This window comes from Phoenix dactylifera, unplaced genomic scaffold, assembly GCF_009389715.1.
Source record: "Phoenix dactylifera cultivar Barhee BC4 unplaced genomic scaffold, palm_55x_up_171113_PBpolish2nd_filt_p 000182F, whole genome shotgun sequence".
NCBI lineage: Eukaryota > Viridiplantae > Streptophyta > Magnoliopsida > Arecales > Arecaceae > Phoenix > Phoenix dactylifera.
In genome coordinates this window covers 779,762-799,218 of record NW_024067712.1, presented here as the reverse complement: position 1 = coordinate 799,218, position 19,457 = coordinate 779,762, and the positions used below count along the sequence as shown (strand labels likewise).

The window sequence follows — 19,457 nt, the reverse complement described above, 5'->3', positions numbered from 1 at the left end:
AATTTTAACCACAATCCATCTTGAAAAAATCCTAGTAAATAAGAAATTCTAGTAGTGGAACCTAAATCTTGGATCATTTGATCCGAACCCTGGTCTGTCGAGCCTAAACCTAGATCATCTAACCTAAATCCTATCCAAAACAAACTAACACTATCCTATCCAAATGCAAACCAATTTAAACCCCTAATATATCCAATCTTGACCAATCAAGTATGGTCGTGTCCATTCATAACCGATCATGTCAAAATATACACTCAATCATAGTTTATTGAATCTAATCCAGACTAATTCAACTATTTCTTAGACCTATATCATTCATAATATCCTAATTTATCTCTTTTTGAAGGCAAAATATAGCATATAAGCCTAGTTAATACCTAAGTTTTATACTTGCACTAAAATTAAGCTTGACAGAAACCCATATAGGATAGGATTAAGCTTAATGCCATTGGATCCCTAATATCCTCATGCCATGACCCATACCCCTTATCATGATTGCATTTGAAGAAAAGTATTATTTTCTTACTTATGGGGATGCGCTATGATAAAATTACTCCTATTTTAACCTACCATCCCTTTCTTCCTTGGGACCACTTGTCAAGTGGCATCCTAAGAGACTTCCACATTGGCCTTCTCTCTATATAATTTGGTCCTTTCTTTGCTCTTCTTTTGTTGTGTCTAATCTCATAAAATTCTCACAAAATGCTCTCATACTCCCTCTTTCACATCTAATCTTAGCTTTGCTGAATGACAAACTTAAGGAATAAGGAATGCCATTAGTGCGACATCTTGAAATACTATCAATATACATCCCTCACCCATAAAAATCAATGGGACACATTTCTTTACTATGGGCCCAACTTATGAGATATGATTTATTTTATACTATCAAGAAGGGCAAAAGTTCCACTAATGCATATGGTGGACACAAACATAAATGCCCCACTAGAATGAGCCATTCTAGTAAGAGTGGGAATTTTGAAGAATTTTTTTTATATTTTTTGTTAAAAAATATATATTATTTCTGTGCACGACATGTGTGGAATGCTAATCCTGAAAACTATATAAGCACAGGAATAACTATGTGAAAACTTTGATTATTCTCAAAATGCTCTATTCTGCAATACCTCTATAACATAATATTTGAAACTCTTAACTATTCTTAGCATACCTTTTAGTTTTGGAAAATTAATTTTTCTAGAAAGATGGACTCTACTTAACCATACCCAATTCTCTCTAGATGTTCATAATGCCCTTGTTCGAAACATCTGAAGCCTCAATATCATCATGTGGAAACATTTAATTTTCTAAAATAATCCTATTTTCGAAATATCTTGCATTAGATTTCTTAGGGTCTGTTTGGGAGAAACATCCGCTGGATCTAGAGGGCTCGATTGGAGAAGAAAGAGATGACATCGTGGAGAGCCTAAAAGGGTTGCTGTCAGGCCCACCAAGCATGATTCCCTTAGGATAAAAAAGTATTTCTAGAGATATTTTTCTTTCTTTTTTTAATCCCATGGGGCCCCACAATAACCCTCGCTGGCTTTTGTAGGCACCTATTTCATCTTTGGCTTTGCTTCCCCTACCGATCCTACTAGATTCAGTAGGGTTTCTCCCAAATAAGTCCTTAAATTTATCATTTCTCCAATATCTCCCAGTCTCAAAATAATCTCATATAAATGACTTATGAGAGACAATCTGGTCTATCTAAAGTACCTCCTTGGACTTGATCAATTTAGTTTTAAAGTTTTGATTTTTCTACATGGATAGTCTCTCTGATGACCTTAACTAACTCAATTCTCTCTGAACCATTCCAATGCTCTTGCTAATAGTATCTAATCAAGTATGTTCCAATGCTTAGCCCTTTGATTCGACAATCTCTTTTGGTCTTTAGGGAATTAAAACATCGGTTTGAAGATTCTTAAATTTTTTAGATTTACATGGTTCAACATTTTGGGCAAGCTTCTTTTAGGATCCAAGATATGTAAAAAGAGAGGTGGTATTAGAGCTTTTTCTAGCTAGGAGTGTAATTAAGCTGAGGTGAGTCGAGTAGCTAAAGGCTCGAGCTCGACTTAATTTTACATTTGACTTGAGATCGATCGAGCCTTAATATTCAAGTTCGAATTTGACTCGATCAAATATAAGCAATACTCGAGTATATTCTAGTTATGAAATATATTGATTTCTAAATATCATCACTTGAATCAAAACCAATCCAAAATGATGCTAAACAAATATATAATTTTTTTCTTAATTTTTTAATTTTATAAAATATATTTTTTAATTTTCTTCCATCAGCTATTAGATCTGGTACTTCTAAATGGGATCAGCCCTCCAATCGAACAAAATATGTGCACAGCGCGTGCCGGGACCCTGTAGTTCGGGAACCCTCGACGGTCGGCACTAAACGTATCCAGGCCATCGGGCGACCAGTCCAACTTTAACTCCTGGGACCGTGAAGTCGCTGGCGTCGATGCCGGCGATCGACACGGAGAACTGGAAGTGGGAGAACGCCGCTGCCGGGGCCGTCGCCGGCTTCGCCACCGTTGCAGCCCTCCATCCTCTCGACGTCGTTCGTACGAGGTTCCAAGGTCTCTCTCTCTCAATTTCTCTCGTTTGTTTACTGCTCGAGCTTCAGAAATTTCATTCATTTTTCCGTTCTCAGTAACCGATGGGCGAGTCACTAATTTGCCACTCTACAAGAACACGGCCCACGCCATTTACACCATTGCGCGAACGGAGGTTGGTTTCTCTGCTCCTCCCTTTCTTTTTCTCCTTTCAATTCTTGTATTCAATCACAAATTTAGTTAGCTCCAAGAGCATCTCAAAATAAAACCTTTATTGGTTATTGGCATTTTTTGTTAAAAATTTTTCCTTCAAATTACTAATCTGATAGTCCAGAGAATGATCAGCCGCACGGAAGATAAGGAAGCTGCTATCTGGAAGCCGGATGATTTGATTTGTTTTTCGTCATCCTCTCTGTTTGACTTGTGGTTTTCAATAGCAGCTTGATGATAAATAAGTAAATGAACTATAAACCATTCAAGTCTCATGTGGATGCTCAAGTCTCATGTCTAGTCATGCTAGGGAAAATCCTAATCCAAGCAACTTGTCAATGATAGGCTTCACTGTTGGAATTTGACACTGTATGGAAGGTTAAGTTGGATTAACAACCATATGCTTTTACACCATTTTGTCACCCTAGTAAAAATTAAAAAGGCTGTTTTTCGTACATTAAGATCATTTTGTTGTAGTCTGCACATGTTAAAAAAATATTATTCAGAGGTTCTCTATTGTAATGACTTTTACCTTCATACTTTAATTGACGTGGAATTTTCTGTTGCCAGTGATTTTTGGACCCTTTTTTGGGGTAAAACGGAAATATTATACCATGTGTGCATAGATACATCCATGGAAATCAGAAAATAAAATATTCAAAAATTAAGCCGGAAGATTAGTAACAAAATCCCATAATGTAGTCCCAATCTGGTTGGCCACATAAGCCGCCATTCAGTCTGCAGCATTATTAGCTTCTCTACAAATATGTGGTGCATATAGTTCTCCTGTAATCGTGTACAAAAGGATGAGATCTGGCATCTGCTGAAGGCATGCCAGAAAGCCATCGGATAACTTTTTTTTTTGACCCATTTAAAGATGCTTAGTTTAATGCCAGTTGCATCCAGTGGGCTTTCTTAAATTGCTGCCTCCACAATCATTGGGCTTAGTTACTTGATCCCAAGTAAATGGTTGAATCCTTTGTATTTTTGTGCTTGCCATTGAAATTTTGTCATATGCAATCAGCCTTCTTAAATACATACTTTCAATTTTTGAAGCTTCTATGACATGAACAGGTATAGCTTGATTATTGGATTCATAAATGTCATCTTGCTTCAGATAAGAGGCTTGACTCCCATTTGACTATTTCTTATCTTTCCTTTCCGAGACATAGGTGAAGTTTTTTCTTGTGATGCAGCCATATATAATATAGATAACATGATAACATCACTTTTAGTAGTTTTTTTTTTATTTTGATGAAGAATAAATTTTACAATTTCATCAACATGCAAAAATAATTTTTTTAAAGATGAAGATGACTATACTGGTCTTTGGCTGATAAAAATCGAAAAATGGACATACAAAAATTTGAGTTTTTGTTGGGATTCAAGAAAGACTTTTAGATGTTTACATTATTCTTGAAGCTTAGATGATAATTAATTTGTGAAACTTCTTTAATACCAAACTTATGGTTCTAATACATTACATTGAATTTATTTTAACATTATACACCCTTGTCTTGAATTTAGTGATAGGGGCTAATCAAGTCTGTTTAGCTTTGATAAAGTAAGTAGGCCGCATCAACTCCAAATTGAAATGTCTATGAACCCAAAACATAGAATTTCAGCCATTCACGACATGCCAAACCTACTCTTTATTTGGTTAGATCAAATTTAAGTTGAGCTGATGATTGATTATCAACCTGGTTGACTGCAATTTTGGCAGAAAATGATCCAAGCTTGATCTTTATGTGAATTAGATCTAAAATCTTAGTTCAAAGTCTAATGCACTTCCATTGGTTTGAACTTTGAACGGCAGATTTGCAGGTTTCTTTTTTAATTCATCAGACCTTTTGATTAGAACCAGGTCTAATGCACTTTTATTTGGTTTGAGCTGGGGTTGATGTTTATACTTGTTGACTAGGTCAATGGGACAAGAAGAAGCCAACTCCTAGCAGATAAGAGTCTAGGGAAGGTCTATAATATTGGATAGAATTGTTTTCATTCCTACTTAAAGATGTTTATTTTTTTATTGTAAATGGAAAATGTCATTATATATTTACTGCATGCAAAAAAAGGACGAATTTTGGAACTATATTAAAAGTGTTATAGTCAAAGAATATATGATCCCAAGCAAAACTTTAGATACTGGACATAGATATTACAATACTTATACATTGTCAGTGCAGTATTTACAAGTGAAAATTAGCAAGGTTGGATAAACACAAACTTTGAGAAGAACAAAGGTGGGGAAGGACTGAGATAGATTTCTTAAAAATTGACATGTATAACTTTTAACTGTAAATTTAGCAGTTTTAAAAATATTTTTTTTTGTTTCTAATGACCTTTTAAATCAATAATCTATTAAATTGCTTTCTTTGCTATATAAGAGTGTCCGTTGGTTGAATTAAATCCATTTTGTGTTAAGCATTACTTGGATGATAAAATATACAGCCATGATCAGATTCAATTCTGGAATCTTTGATCCATATATACCCATGAGTCAATCCCTATGTGTGGGATTTACAAGGTTTACTTCAGTTTACCGCAAGTCCATGAGTAATTCTCAACTTTGCTAGTTAGATTTTTTCCTCATTTTATTTTATATTTGGTTGTTTGTTGTATTATCTACACTTGTTGATTTACCCCCAAAGTACCCAGACCAAACACTTAAACATGGTATGGGTGTATCGGTTGTGTAAGGATCTGAAAGTCATCTGTTCTCTTTCCCTTTAAGAAGATGGTGCAAAAAGTTTCAAGATTAAATTTTCAGAAATCAGATGAACCACATGGCATCATGCCCTTGAGGACAGGTTTCCCAAAAACAAAAGTTAATCTATTCTTTATAAGAGTGAGGATGAACAAGTAGATTCTCATAATTATTAGTTGGAAGACATTGATGCTAGTTGTGAACCTTGACAATCAGCTTGTAGATATTTTGCTAAAATATCTAAGCTGTTATAGATATAATGGCACGCAGAGATAATGGCACGGAGAGGAGGACTTGGTCAACGACCTCTCTCCCTTTCTTGTGATTAGGTTAGGGATTTCAGCGGAATTTGAAACTAAGAATTGTTATAGATATTATATCTGATGTCTAATATATACTTTTAAATGTTTGAACTAAGCCTGGAGCCTACTAGCCTAGCACAGCTCAATTCCTAATTAGGCATTGAGATCTAGGCCTGACTCAACTTGCGGGACTAAAGTCCTTAAATAGACCCACCCACAACAGGGTTGGCAGATCATGCCTGAAATGCATGAGCCTACAGTATTGAACGAAGAGTTATATCCATGATGCTGGCTAATATGCCAGTGCTTAGAACATCGCGATGCTAGTGTAAGAAGTGTTGGTAGGGCATGAAAGACATGATATGTACCAGTACCACACTGGTTCGAGGGCAGTGTGGCACCGGCATATGAAACTTTAATTCTTGTCGTAACTAGTGGCTGGTTATGCATGCCCTTGTAGGCCATACAAGGGGTCCATCAATTGTCTCTGCCTAGGATTTTTAACAACCATTTGGATTATTTTGGATGTGTTACTTGACACCCATAGGTCATATCACATGTTTGAGTCTCACTCTTTCCTAAAATAGACTGGGCACCTTTTTAATTTTTGTTCATGTGCAAAGATTTTGACTTGTACATTCTGCAATACTTCTTGGAGGATTTAGAATTGTACTAGCCCACAGTAACAATGTATCTAGAAATGTAATAGGGATAAAGAAGGGGCCTTATAACGATAAACATTAGGATTTGGCCTTGTAGTGATTCTTGACTTCATAAACTCTCTAGCGTACATTCCAAAGAATCCATCACTATTTTTTTTCTCACTTATTCATCTTTCACTATAAATAGTATATTGGTTTTGTTTTATTTGTACAGCAACCTGGTTATTACAAATTTTTGTCTTTACTTTAAAGTGTTGGGGCAATAATTCTTGAAGTATAGTGACCCATGAACTCGGTAACTGATAGTCAACTTTAAAGACCACGCAATAGCACGTATCTGGTAGGATAGTGATTGCGGATATCGATCCACAGGGATTGGGGTACAGTTGTTTTCTTAAAAATATTTGAAAAAGGAAATTTGTAAAGACTATTAAATTAGGTAATTTAATAAGAAATGCAATTAAAATGATATCAGTTTGGGAGAACCTAGGGCAAGGAATTCACCACTAACATCAGAACAAGGATTAATTGTATTTTAATTTATTCTTGGATTAACATGCAAATTGGCTACAAGCCTAATAAGCATTTAAATAAAAATTTCACAAAAGTAATTTAGGAACATCCATCTTCGGTTGGCATGAAATGTCTACCCTAAACTAATGTGGCAGGACACTGCATCTTCCCTAAGCATGGGTGATCTTCTATTAACTTAGTGATCATGAAGAACAGTTGTATAAACATCATATTTAAAATCACAGAAATTAAATATGAGATAAAAGAGGATATCCATTAAAAACAATAAGTTCATACAACTCCAAGAATATAAAATTAAATACATAAAACCCGTATCCCTTTGTTAGGGCTGCATCCGGCCCTAGTGCAGAGCTCAGCCTTCCATGGTATGGGGGGTAGCAGCAGCGATGTAGAAAGCCTTCATCACGACTGGGTTCTCCCTCTTTTCTCCCATCGGCTTCCACTCCCTTTTGAACTTCATTATTTTTTTTCTTTGGGAAATCATTCCCAAAATACCCAAACTACTATCTCTCCTTTTATTTCTTCTTCTTCCCGTGGGATTTGGCCTGAGAGAGATGATTCCAAGGAAGAGATGCTTCCTCCTTTTATAGGCTGCAAACTCCTCATCCTCTTTCCTACTTCATGTTGAGATAAGGATGGATCATAGCGGAATGAAGCTTGATCTCTGGACGCTAGGATTTGTTGGATTTGGTTCTGATGCTGGAATGTATTGGATTCGGCCGGGATGGTTCCGAAACAAAGGAATCCGTGAAGCTCGGTATGCTGTGATTGAAATTTATCCCATGGATGTTGGCAGCTGCGAACGGGAGGATAGTTGGATTGAATCAGAAGAGGATATCCAGAAGATAATCTATGGAATAAATCTAGAAACACTGGGAGGAAAGCTGGAACTCATTGGGTTCATCTCGGTTGGCTGGAATGAACGTGGACTGTTAGCATTCTGTTCTGAAGCAGGGGAATCCGGAAGAAAATTTGATGGCTGGGAGCTTATCCGTGGAGGGGGAAGCGGTTGTTTTGATTCTTGATGAAGAGGAGATGATTTAGGAGTAGGGGATGTGAAGGAATCGGCTAATTAGTTGCCATTTGTTGGGAGTTTTGCTTTTCACGGCTGAAACAGGGGATTTGGTTTGAAGAGAAGATTACGAATGGGATGAGGGCTGGTTGCTTGATCTGCAGACGTGGAAGAAGTTTAGATGAATCTGGAACTTAATTCCGAAGCAAAGAAAGATGTGGAGGACTTTGTTCCGTTTGGGAGGATCTCGGAGGAAGGGGATCACGGAGAAGATGGGAGGAAGTTGGGACTCGTTGGATTTATCAGGCTCTGTTCCTTGGGATAAGGTTGCAAACTGGAACAGGGGAAGAATGAATCACGGACGCGGGGAAGATGAGCTGGGGCGTGATCCACGGAATGGGGAGATGAAGATGAACCGCGGGCTGGGATGCAGGGGATTCGGATAAGATGAAGCTGGCTTCATGCGGATGAAGGATGAGATGAAGATGAATCTATTGGATGCAGGGGATGCCGTGAAATCTGGGACTTGGTTCCGAACGGGAGGATGAGACGGAATGGTTGAATGCGAGTGGATGTGGCTTGGATCAAACGTGGACGTGGAGGGAGCTTGGATGCGGCTAAATGCTGGAATTTGAGGTTGATACGGGACTGTGAACGGCATGCAAATGGGATGGAGATAAGACTTGATTTTTGGAGAAGATATACTCTGGGAATCCGGAAGAAAAGAACATTGTGAGAATCTCGGTTTGGGATGCATGGGATGGCGTTGGAGAAGACTGGGAGAACGTTGGGTTCGGTTGAGGACGTGGAAGTTGAAACAGGGGAGAGAACTCATCCGTGGATGGAGTTGAACCCAGAAGAAGCGGGATGCTGGGGAGCTGAAAGATGAAGCTTGGCTTAGGGAAAGCTGGAAGAGGATAGAACGCGAGCTTATCCCGTGGATCCTGCAGAGGCTCTGTTTGGAATCCGGAAGAAGAGATTCTCGTGGCTGACTCTGTTCTGCTGGAATGGGGTGCACGTAAATAGGAAGATGAGACTTTCGGGAGATGATCTAATCCGTGGGTTCATGGGATTTGGGTTCAGGAATTATCCCAAATGAGTTCGAATCGACCTGCATACATTAGGCTCAATTAATAAATAACTAAATCAAACTCGAATTAATTTATTAAACTGCAATGATGAGGGTAACACATTTTTTAGTTGAATTTACAAAATATGTGAATTAAAATAATGATAAGTGCTATGAATAAGATATTAATTTATGCATTATTTAGCACTTATCAGTAACCTTTTAATCACTAATGATATCGATGACCATAAAATCGGTATATTTGGTACTGAAGTTATCCAGATGCTGGATTCTATTATTTTTCATACTTTCTGGCTGTTTCTTTTTTTCTAATTTTACAGTACTCATTTTCACAGCTTAAGACTGAATGATCTGACTTCAACTATTGTACTTACATTTTTCAAGGGTTTGAGAGGGCTCTATGCAGGATTCTATCCTGCAGTTTTTGGATCTACTCTTTCATGGGGACTGTACTTCTTCTTGTAAGTGATATTAGATCTCATGTTGGATCTTATTTTTCTATATACAAGATGCATCAGATAGGTACACTAAATGCTCATCCACTATATATGACAAACAAATTTTTCATGCTTCAAAAAATTATCGATTGTTACAAGTTAGTCTTTAAACATATAAAATTTATCATTCACATGTTAAGTTCAAGCTTTGTGGCTTCCCCTTTTTTTATCATCTTATCTCACATTCTGGTCCTATTTTTCTTGTTGAGAATCGACAGTTTTTTTATTTAATTTGGGTTCTGTGTTGGTTTTCTTTCAAATTTTCACCTAACCTGGTTCTTAAGTGTTATTGGTTGATCAAACATGACATTGGGCAACTAATATTGGGGTAGAGAACTAAAGTATGAACTATGAAGAACAAAGTTTAAAATCTGGGATAACTACTCTCTTGGGCCAGAAATTGGATAATCATGATTAGGCCAGACAAAACATCTCCCCAGCCACTTCCAATAGCATAAGCCCAAGTTTTGGCCTAAGTCCATATTGATGTGGTTGTAATTCATGACATCCAGCTTTACAAAATAAAGGCCAACTTGAAGTGGCTTGATGTAATCACTTGATGATGAACCATATGAATCAAGGTTTATATACCATGGGCCTGAGCTGTCTTGGTTTTTCCATGGAATGGGAAGTCCTGCATATTGACATCCGGGGTAGTGGATGTCTTGTCCCGCCCGGTCCATGTCTCGACCTATCCCATCCCAACTGTCATGTTCAAGATCCCAATTTACTCGAAATCCAACATGTGACCACCAAAATCAAACAAATTAAGGTTGAATCATAATCATCCTCAATAAATGCTGATCAAAATAACATGAATATTTAACATCCTTGATAGTACCCACATATTCAAATAAATCCAACGAAAAACCTATTTACAACCTCAAACCTATCATACATAATATTATACCTTCTAGGTACATACTACATACTGAGACATCGCTGACATCACTCCAATGATCATTAGATCTAAATGTTAAGTTCAAAATATCAAATCCAGTTCCTCTGATAAGTCCAGTAAAGTTCTCACCAACCACTCTGAAAAATTGCGTCATAAATAAAGTGAGCTACAAAGCTCATCAAGCAACTACCATGATCAAAGAACTTAAAGGTCCAAAGGAAACATGACTTGGAAAAGACATGTGATACAAACATCACTGGAATGTTCGAGTGAAAATTCAATGACATTATTTTGTCGCAAAATGCAACTTTAAAAGAGTCCAAAAGCTTGCATAAAATCAGAAGTTCATTATATATTCAAAATCAGATGGGTGATCATAATCTATTTGCAAAAGCTTTTATATTCTGCATAGTTTTATATTTTTGCACATAGTTTCATTTATGCCTCGTGGCCACATAATTCGTTGCTGTGGATGAGGCCACATAAAATCCCCTCCAGTGGATTGGACGAGGCCACATAAATCCTCATCGATCAACCAGTAAACTGCATGAGGCCACAAAATCTTCCTTGCTAATGTAGATGAGGCCACAAAATTCTTGTGCGCACGTATACTGCTTGGCCAAAGGTCCACATGTCTTCATCGATAATTCAAATGGGGCTGAATACTACCTAGAGATAAAGGGTCCAAACTCCAAAGAAATCCCCACTATAATTCATTTGGGGCCGATAGACCACCTGGCAACTAAAGGTCCAAAGAAATTGGTAATTCAAATGAGGCTACACGTACCAATTAGCCGGTAGTTCAAAGAAATCCTAATCTGTATTTTGAATGAGGCAGATATATCACTTGGCTAGGAGGCCAAATATATCTTTTATGTTTCTTACATTTTTAAGTTACAAAATTTTATATATTCCTTGGAAAACACTAATGTTATACTCCAATGAAACAAATTGTTGTAGAAATTCAAAAGTAGAATTAAGTTTTGCAGTATAACACATGAACATATGTTTCCAAAATATCAATTTGAAATTCTATAAAATCTAGAGTTTCCATACTAAAATCAGAGCACAACTTTGGGTTAATATAGTACCAGATTCATAAGAAAGAATAAGTCAACACCTTCGCAACAACTTATAGGTTTGAATGCCAAAACAACTTTAAAGTGAAAGCCAATTGAAGAATCCAAAATATCGAAGGAAAGACTTAATCTTGATGTTTAGAAGCCTTGAAACAACACACAAACTTCAAATTGATTCAAAATTCAGAAAATAGAAGGTAAATGCTAATCTTTTAGAGTTGACTAGGGTTTTATAGTTTAAAAATGTTACTTAGTTTCGAAGTTAAAATATTTTATTAAGAGACCTAGGCTTTCGAAATAAGAGAAAGCATAACTTGGATTGAAAATACAAAAAGGTTACTTATAAAGGAAGTCATAGCTTTTGAATTAGATCATATAACTTAAAACATTTTGAAGTCCATATATAAGCTTAAAACTGTCTATGGGATCAAACACTAGTTAAATCACAATAGGTTCAAAGACATGTAAAGATTTGCTTAATGTGCTTCTTGCAAGTTCTCATATTTAAATGGTGATCTCCTATTTCCTGCTTTTGGTAGATTTTAATAGCTAGTTCTAGCTTTCTGATAACATGTTGTATCTTGCAGTCACTTTATAACATGTTAATTATGAGTAAGCCAAGTTTACTTGGAAGCCACTATATAGTAATTAGTCAAATGGAGTCTGCCATATAATCAAGCTACCTTTTTAATTTTTTTTACCTTTCTACTTGAATCCCCATAAGTAAATAGGGAAATTTAGATTATTGAAACAAAAATTCTATACTATGAAACTTAGTTCGCCGAACCATGTCGAACTGGCCGGTTCAGGACGTACCGAATTAGACTGGTCAGAGACTAGCATGGTTCAACCTCTCCAATCGAGATGGAGCTAGTTTGGCTATTAAAATTGCTAACCCGATTGGCCCACTTGCTAATTGTATTAAAACACCCCCCTCTCATTTTGTCCACTCGGGAGAATGTTCAAGACAGCGAGAGTGCCCCCAAGACCCCCCCCTCCGGCCGCTCACAATAGTCCAAAAGTGCCGCCGGTACCCCCACTACCCTTGTTCGATGGTTTTCGATAAGTCCCTCCCTCCTTCCCTTTCTCTCTCTCGGGGGAGGGTTAGGGTTTCTCTCCCTCGCTCTCCCTCTTCCTCTCTCCATCCTTCCTTCCTCTCCCTCCCTCTCCCTTCTTTTGGATGGATGACGAGGGCTTTCAAACCTTCTCTCTCGGCCTCTATCTCTTCCCCTCCCTCTCCCTCCATTCCTCCCCCCTCTCTCTCTCCCCCTCTCCCCACTCCCTCCAAAGGACGACAAGGCCTTTTGAGCCCTCTCTCTCTCCCCCTCCGGCTCCGGTTCTCCTTGTTTTGGTACACCTTGAAATGACATGGCATGGATCTGGGTTGCGCCGAACCATCGCCGGCTGGTATGCCTTCTAATACTGGTTCGACGAACGTTGCTATGAAATGCTTAATCAAACCCTTACTTTAAACTGGTTGAAGTTTGAACTTAATAACAACCTCCTAGGCTTGGTTGAACCCAGTGTCTGCTGAACCAACCTGTACCGGTCGGTTCAGCCCGTATCGGACCGGTACAGGGGTAGAAAATGGTTCCGACCCAATTTGGGTCGGAACCGTTCGGTATATGGTTCGTACTGGTGCGAATCGACTCGGTTCGCACGTACGAGCTCGAACCGGTGCGAATCGAGCCGGTTCGCACTGGTTCGAGGTTTAAAATGAGTGCCTGAAAGTGCCACAGCGTTGGCCAGAGGCACTTTGAAATTGCCACAGCGCTGGCACTTTCAAAAGTGCCACACTGGGGCACTTCAAAAGTGCCGCGCTGTGGCAAAATGTGGCACTTTTCAAAGTGCCACAGTGTCTCAACGGTTGGCTATAAAAGTCGAATAAATGCTAAAGCCAAATCCGTCAGCTTAGGTGAAGGAAAGGCAGAGAGAAATGAGGAGGAAAAGAAGAGAAAGGCAAAGACAAAGGCGTGAAAAAAATTTAAAAGGGTTGGAGAGCGTCGTTTTTCTTGAAGAAAAATTCAGCAAAAACTAAATAAGGTAAAATTTCTTTCCACTACATTGTTTTTTTAATATTTTATTTAAATTGCTTAAAAAAATTAAGTCAAAAATTGCCGAAAAATAGAAAATGATTCAATGATTCCATTTCGTCTTGAATTTTTTATATATTGTCGATATATGAACGATGTTAATGGTGATATTAACTTTTGTTTTTACAGAATTTATATAATTTATAATTTAATTAAAAAATTAAAAAAATTAATTTTTCATTACAAAAAATTAGAAATTGAAAAAAATTAATGTGGTTGTAGGAATGGAGCCATCAAGGAGAGGGCAACCCCAAGAGCGTAATATTGGCTGGGAGCATGGGAAGATGCTCCATGAACGACATCAGTTTCAGTGCAATTATTGCCACAAGTGCTTTAAGGGAGGAGGGGTAACCAGATTAAAGCAGCACTTAGCCGGTAATTCTCGTGAGATATCTGCGTGCTCGGAGTGCCCACCGAACATTCGTCTGCTGATGAGAAAAAATCTCGCTGAGAACAAAGCAACCAAGGAGGGCTGCCAAGCAGAAAGCGGAGGTGGAATGCCAAGCTGTAGAATCACCTTCCTATCACTTGATGGAGTCACAGGAGGTCGAGGGTACAGATGAGGAGGAGGCACAGATCCAGGCTGCCATGTGGGCGAGTCTGGATGATCGGTGGCAGCAGGAGGAGGTGGCGAGGCATCGGGCTCGATTTGGGCCCTCGTTTTTCAAGTCAGGCGCCGGTTCTGGTGAAAGCAGACAAGATCCAGAGTTTCAAAGAACAACCTCAGTCAGAGAGGGTGAGGGCAGAGGACGTAGCCGGATTGCATCTATCCTGGATGGTTTTGGTGGCCGAAAGAAGTCTTCCGGAGAGATTCCACTAGGTGCGTCAATCCATAATTCTTTTGCTGGTTTACATTCTTAAGGTTTTGTCGACCCTTTAGGACCGCAGCTCGTTGCTACACGATCAGTCAAGCTAAGCGAAGAGAGAAAAGCGGCAGTCCTTCCAATCAAACAAGCGACCAACCAATTCCGCATGCTTTTCCCAGAAGAGATTCGAAGCAGCAAAGGGTAGACACAATATGGAAAAAGGAGAAGAAGAAGGATATATGGCGAGCTATTGGATCCTGGTTCCACTTCAGCCACATTCCAGCGAATGCTGCAGAAAATACATACCACAAGTCTGCCATTTCTGCCATACAATCTGCCGGTCCTGGTGTCAATCCTTCAGGCCCGAAGGACATCTATGGTGAGCTTCTTGACAACAATAAGGAGGAGCTACAGAATTGGATTGGCTCATATAAGAGCAAGTGGCCCACATATGGGCTCACTCTGATGTGAGATGGTTGGACCGGTCCGACAAAGCGGGCCATCATCAACTTTCTGACAACTGTGATACGAAGACCTTCTTCCACAAGTCAGTTGATGCTTCGGATAAGGTGCACAACGCCTCATACATCCTCAGACTTATGGAGGAGGTAATTGATCAGATTGGAGAGGAGAATATCGTGCAGGTCGTCACTGATAACGGGCCACAATATAAGTTGGCCGGGCAGGTCTTGATGGAGCGGCGACCACAAATTTTCTGAACCCCATGTGCTGCACATTGCATCGACCTCATCCTAATGGACATTGGAAAGATCCGTAGGGTGCAACAGATGGTGGAAATAGCCCAACGCATCACCAGGTATATTTATAGCCATACTTGGGTTCTTTCATTAATGAGAAAGTATACAGGGGGATAAATTCTTAGACCAGGAGTTACATGGTTTGCTACGAATTACATTGCACTTGATAGCCTTATCGAGAAAAAAGGAGCCCTACGTCAGATGTTTGTCAGTCCCGAGTGGCAGGAAAGTAGATATGCCCAGGCCGGCACTGAAGGAAGCAGGATGGAAGACTTGATAAGCAGGAAGTCATTCTGGCAGTGGGCCAATGCGATAGTCAAGGCTATCAAACTATTATATGAAGTGCTGTGGGCCGTGGATAGCGAGAGGTACCCGCAGATGGGCTTTTTGTATCACATGATGGAGAAGGCAAAGGCTCAGATCATAAAGGCAGATGTAGCCCATGCCCAGGAGTACATCGACATCATTGAGAGGCGGTGGGGAGCCCAAATGGGTAAGGAACAGGTAAGCGATAATATTGATAATTATACTGATTGATATATTTGTATAATTATACTAAGATGGTGTCATCTATGTGCAACATACTACCTGAATCCCCGATTTCAGTACGAGAGTGGAATTGGTATGGATAATGAACTTCTTCATACTCTGCGTAATGTTATTTATAAGATGGAGCCTGATCTAGAAGTCGCCGCGTCATGTATAGAAGAGGTAACTATGATTTAGTAGCATATGTAAATATATCGGATCTTATATTATTGACATATTACAACAAGCTTTTTTTCACAGACCAAATTATTTAGAGAGGGCAGCCACAGCTTTGGACAGCGACCAGCTGTCGTGAGCAAGACAACTATGAATCCAGGTACAATACAAATCTGCAAGATATTTTTGCAGCTGAATTATCTTCAACTATGAGGCCATCATATATGTAAAATGTAATTATCTTCAATATTTTTGCAGCTGAATGGTGGATTCATTTTGACGGATCCGCAAAAAATCTTAAGCGGATAGCTATTCGGATCCTCTCTCAAACGGTCTCCTCGAGTGGCTGTGAGCGCAACTGGTCCACCTGCGGCCTCATCCACAGCAAACAGAGGAACTGTTTGATACAAAATAGCCTCAACGATCTAGTTTATTTGCACTACAATCTACGATTGAGGCTAAAATGTATTCAGGAGGAAGTGGAGCTCAAGTATGTAGATCCCATCTATAGGACTTTTACAGATGATGATGATAATCCTATGCTCGACTGGCTTGCGGCCCAGTAGCAGGAGCCCGAGCTTGATGAGCCAGGATCGTCTCGACGACCAGCCAGCATCATAGCCACCGAGGCTATGGTCGATCCACAACAATGGGCTGAGCGCAACATTCCACGCACTCCTACAGCTGATAGGATGTGGCTAGAGGGGAGTCAGTCACCGCATGACTGGTATGACGCTCCCGTTCAGAGAGATGATCCTCTCATGCGAGGACGAGGACGCTCTAGTACCCAGTCGAGTCGATCAGGAGGGCGTCAATCCCAGCAAACGAGAAAAGGAAAGGAAAGGGCCCCAATGGAGAGTGTCGAGGAGACTTGGACCAGCAGCGATGAAGGATCTGGTGGTGATGGATCTACTAGCCATGGAGGAAGTGGAGGACAGTATGGTACTACTTATGAGACACAGCCGGAGGGAGGTTTTCGATACACCGGTGAGTCTCAGTTTACACATGCTACACAAAATACGGATCATGGTAGGCCGTCTGATATAGGCCGGTCGGATACCATTGCATATCGAAGAAGAGCTCCTCGAGGTCGTTCATGAGGCTAGGATGCAACTGCATATGACCTCCCATGTGGAGTCAGATTCATTGATGTATCAAGTTACGAGTCTTCCTATTATCCGCGACCTCAACCACTCTATGGATATGGTGCATCGGAGTTATCTTCCGGTGGCTACTATCCTGCGCAGCCCAGAGTGTCTTACGGGTCGGATTTTGGTGCCGGCATATTCGGATGGGCCCCTTCACAGCTATATTATCAAGACACCTCTCAGAGCCAGAGCTTCAGCGAGAGATCCGAGAGTTCTTATGACCCGACGCGCATTCCTCGAGGATTGAGCATAAAGACTACAACGCCGCTTGGTTAGAGGGATGGGTTGATCTGCCTCCATATTATGTTGATGATCCAGATATTGACGAGAAGCATCGCCACTCGATCCGATTTTAGATATCCGAGAGTGCTTAAATGTATGTAATTGATTGTATCTTAATTTGAAGATATTTTATGTTCTTCATCTTATTATTTGAATCATTTGGAAGTAATAAGTTACATCATCTAGTTTTAACCTTCAACCTAAACATAAAAACATCAAAAAAAAATTCAAAAGTGAAGGAACTCCAAAAAAAAAAAAAAAACGACGATGGGGTCGAAACCAGGCCGAATGTGCCCTATCGGTACGGTATCGGTTCGGCTCAGTTCGGCACTGGTACCGTACCGTTACCAGAGCCGATCGGTACATCGGTACGCTCGGTATCGCAAACCTTGGTTGAACCGATGAATCTCAAAAAAACGCTTCCAATGTAGGGAGTTTTTTATTGACTTTGAATAGATCCAAACATTATGTGAACTCTTGGTCTTGACCTTTTTCATGGTGGGTGCAAGGTGCTTCATACATCAATTTCTGACTTGTGAGAAGCCTGATCATACATTAAATACTTCTGATTACATGCAACCATGGTTTTAAATATAGGTACTGAACCCCGTATCTATGTCCATTGGAGCAATACAATATTGATATGGTACTGATATCGACTATATGCACCAAAGCTAACATATTTCGAAAAAATTAAAAATTATTGGTACTGACCAAGGTTCACCGAATCGGTACCGAGAGCTGTACCGATCAACGCCGGGTACTGTTTGGTACCGGTTTGGTACTGTACCAAACCGGTACAGATAGGGCATACCAGTTCACAAACTGGCACACTCAATTTTTTGGAGTATTTAAGAATATTTAATTGGCAATCACTCTTTTTGAACATTTTCAATTATTTTAAGTCTAATTTGATATTTTGTTAATATTTTTTTGATATTTTTTGATGCTTTTTGATGTTTCTATGATTCCAGTTTAATTTAGATGATGCATCTTATTGCTTTAAAATGATATAAATTATGAAATGAACAATATAAAATATCCTCAAATCAAGTAGTGATGTAAAAATTTTAAAAAATAATACAATCAATTACATACATTTAAAGTCCAACATGCATACTGATATCTAAAATCAGGTCAAGTGGCGATGCCTCTCGTAGATATTCTGATCATCAGCATAGTCAAATGGCACATCAGTCTACTCTTCTAATCAAGCAGCATTGTAGTCTACTCTCAGATCTCTCACTGAAGCTTTGACTCTAAGAGGTGTCCTTTAGCTGATAATAGGACTATGGAGGGATCCATCCGAATATGCTGACAGCAAAATCCGACTTGTAACATACTCCGGGTAGCATAGGATAGTAGCCATCATAAGATGCCTCAGACGCACCATATCCATATTTGTATCTGTATGGGTCATAAGCTACTTGTGGCTGTGGGTAATAAGATTTAATATACAACTCAGAATCTGATACGTCTATGGCTCTTACTTCACGTGTGAGGTCATCTGTAGTTGCATCGTGTCCTCCTAAATGACCTCGAGGAGTCCGTCTCTTATATGCAATCATATCTTTGCGTGCTCTATCAGATCGTGCACTGTGGTCCGTATTCTATATAGCATGCGTAAATTGAGACTCATCGGTGAATCAAAGACCATCCTGCGGCTGTCTCATACACAGTGGTCTTCTGTTCTGGTTGGCAGATTCAGGACCACCAGAATTATTATCGTTTTTGCTCTTAGTTTTTGAATCTGAGTGTACTGACTTTGTGAAATCCCGTGGATTGGGCCTGATCCACTTGATTGGCCCAGCCACATTTGGGCCATAGCACGTGCGACACACGTGAGAGCAGTGGGAGGAAGACTCCGGCTGGAGTCTTCTTCCTCCCCGATTGCGATGAGCTAGGGAGTTCATCGCGATTCGGAGACTGGCCGGATAGGGCCGGGGATCAGCTATTTAAGATCCCCTTCCCTTCGAATCCACCGAAGTTTGAGCTGCCAATCCCAAGCTTTTTCTCCGACATTCTTCCTCGTTTTGTCGCTAGAAGGGCTGCCAGAACCCTCACCGGACCGAGGTAAGCACTCCCTTCTTCTCCTCTCTCTCCT

General features: G+C 39.6%; 1 protein-coding gene across 2 annotated transcripts in view; it reads left to right on the top strand.

Moving 5' to 3' along the window:
- Positions 1–2,338: 2,338 nt before the first annotated feature.
- LOC103723150 (folate transporter 1, chloroplastic) overlaps positions 2,339–19,457 on the top strand; it is a 100,505-nt gene continuing 83,386 nt past the window's right edge. For both annotated transcript variants that reach the window (XM_008813972.3, XM_008813971.3), the window contains exons 1-3: positions 2,339–2,591; positions 2,666–2,742; positions 9,469–9,545. In XM_008813972.3, the coding sequence (XP_008812194.1) occupies positions 2,474–2,591; positions 2,666–2,742; positions 9,469–9,545 (272 nt within the window). In that variant the 5' untranslated portion in view covers positions 2,339–2,473. The remainder of the gene's footprint in view (positions 2,592–2,665; positions 2,743–9,468; positions 9,546–19,457) is intronic.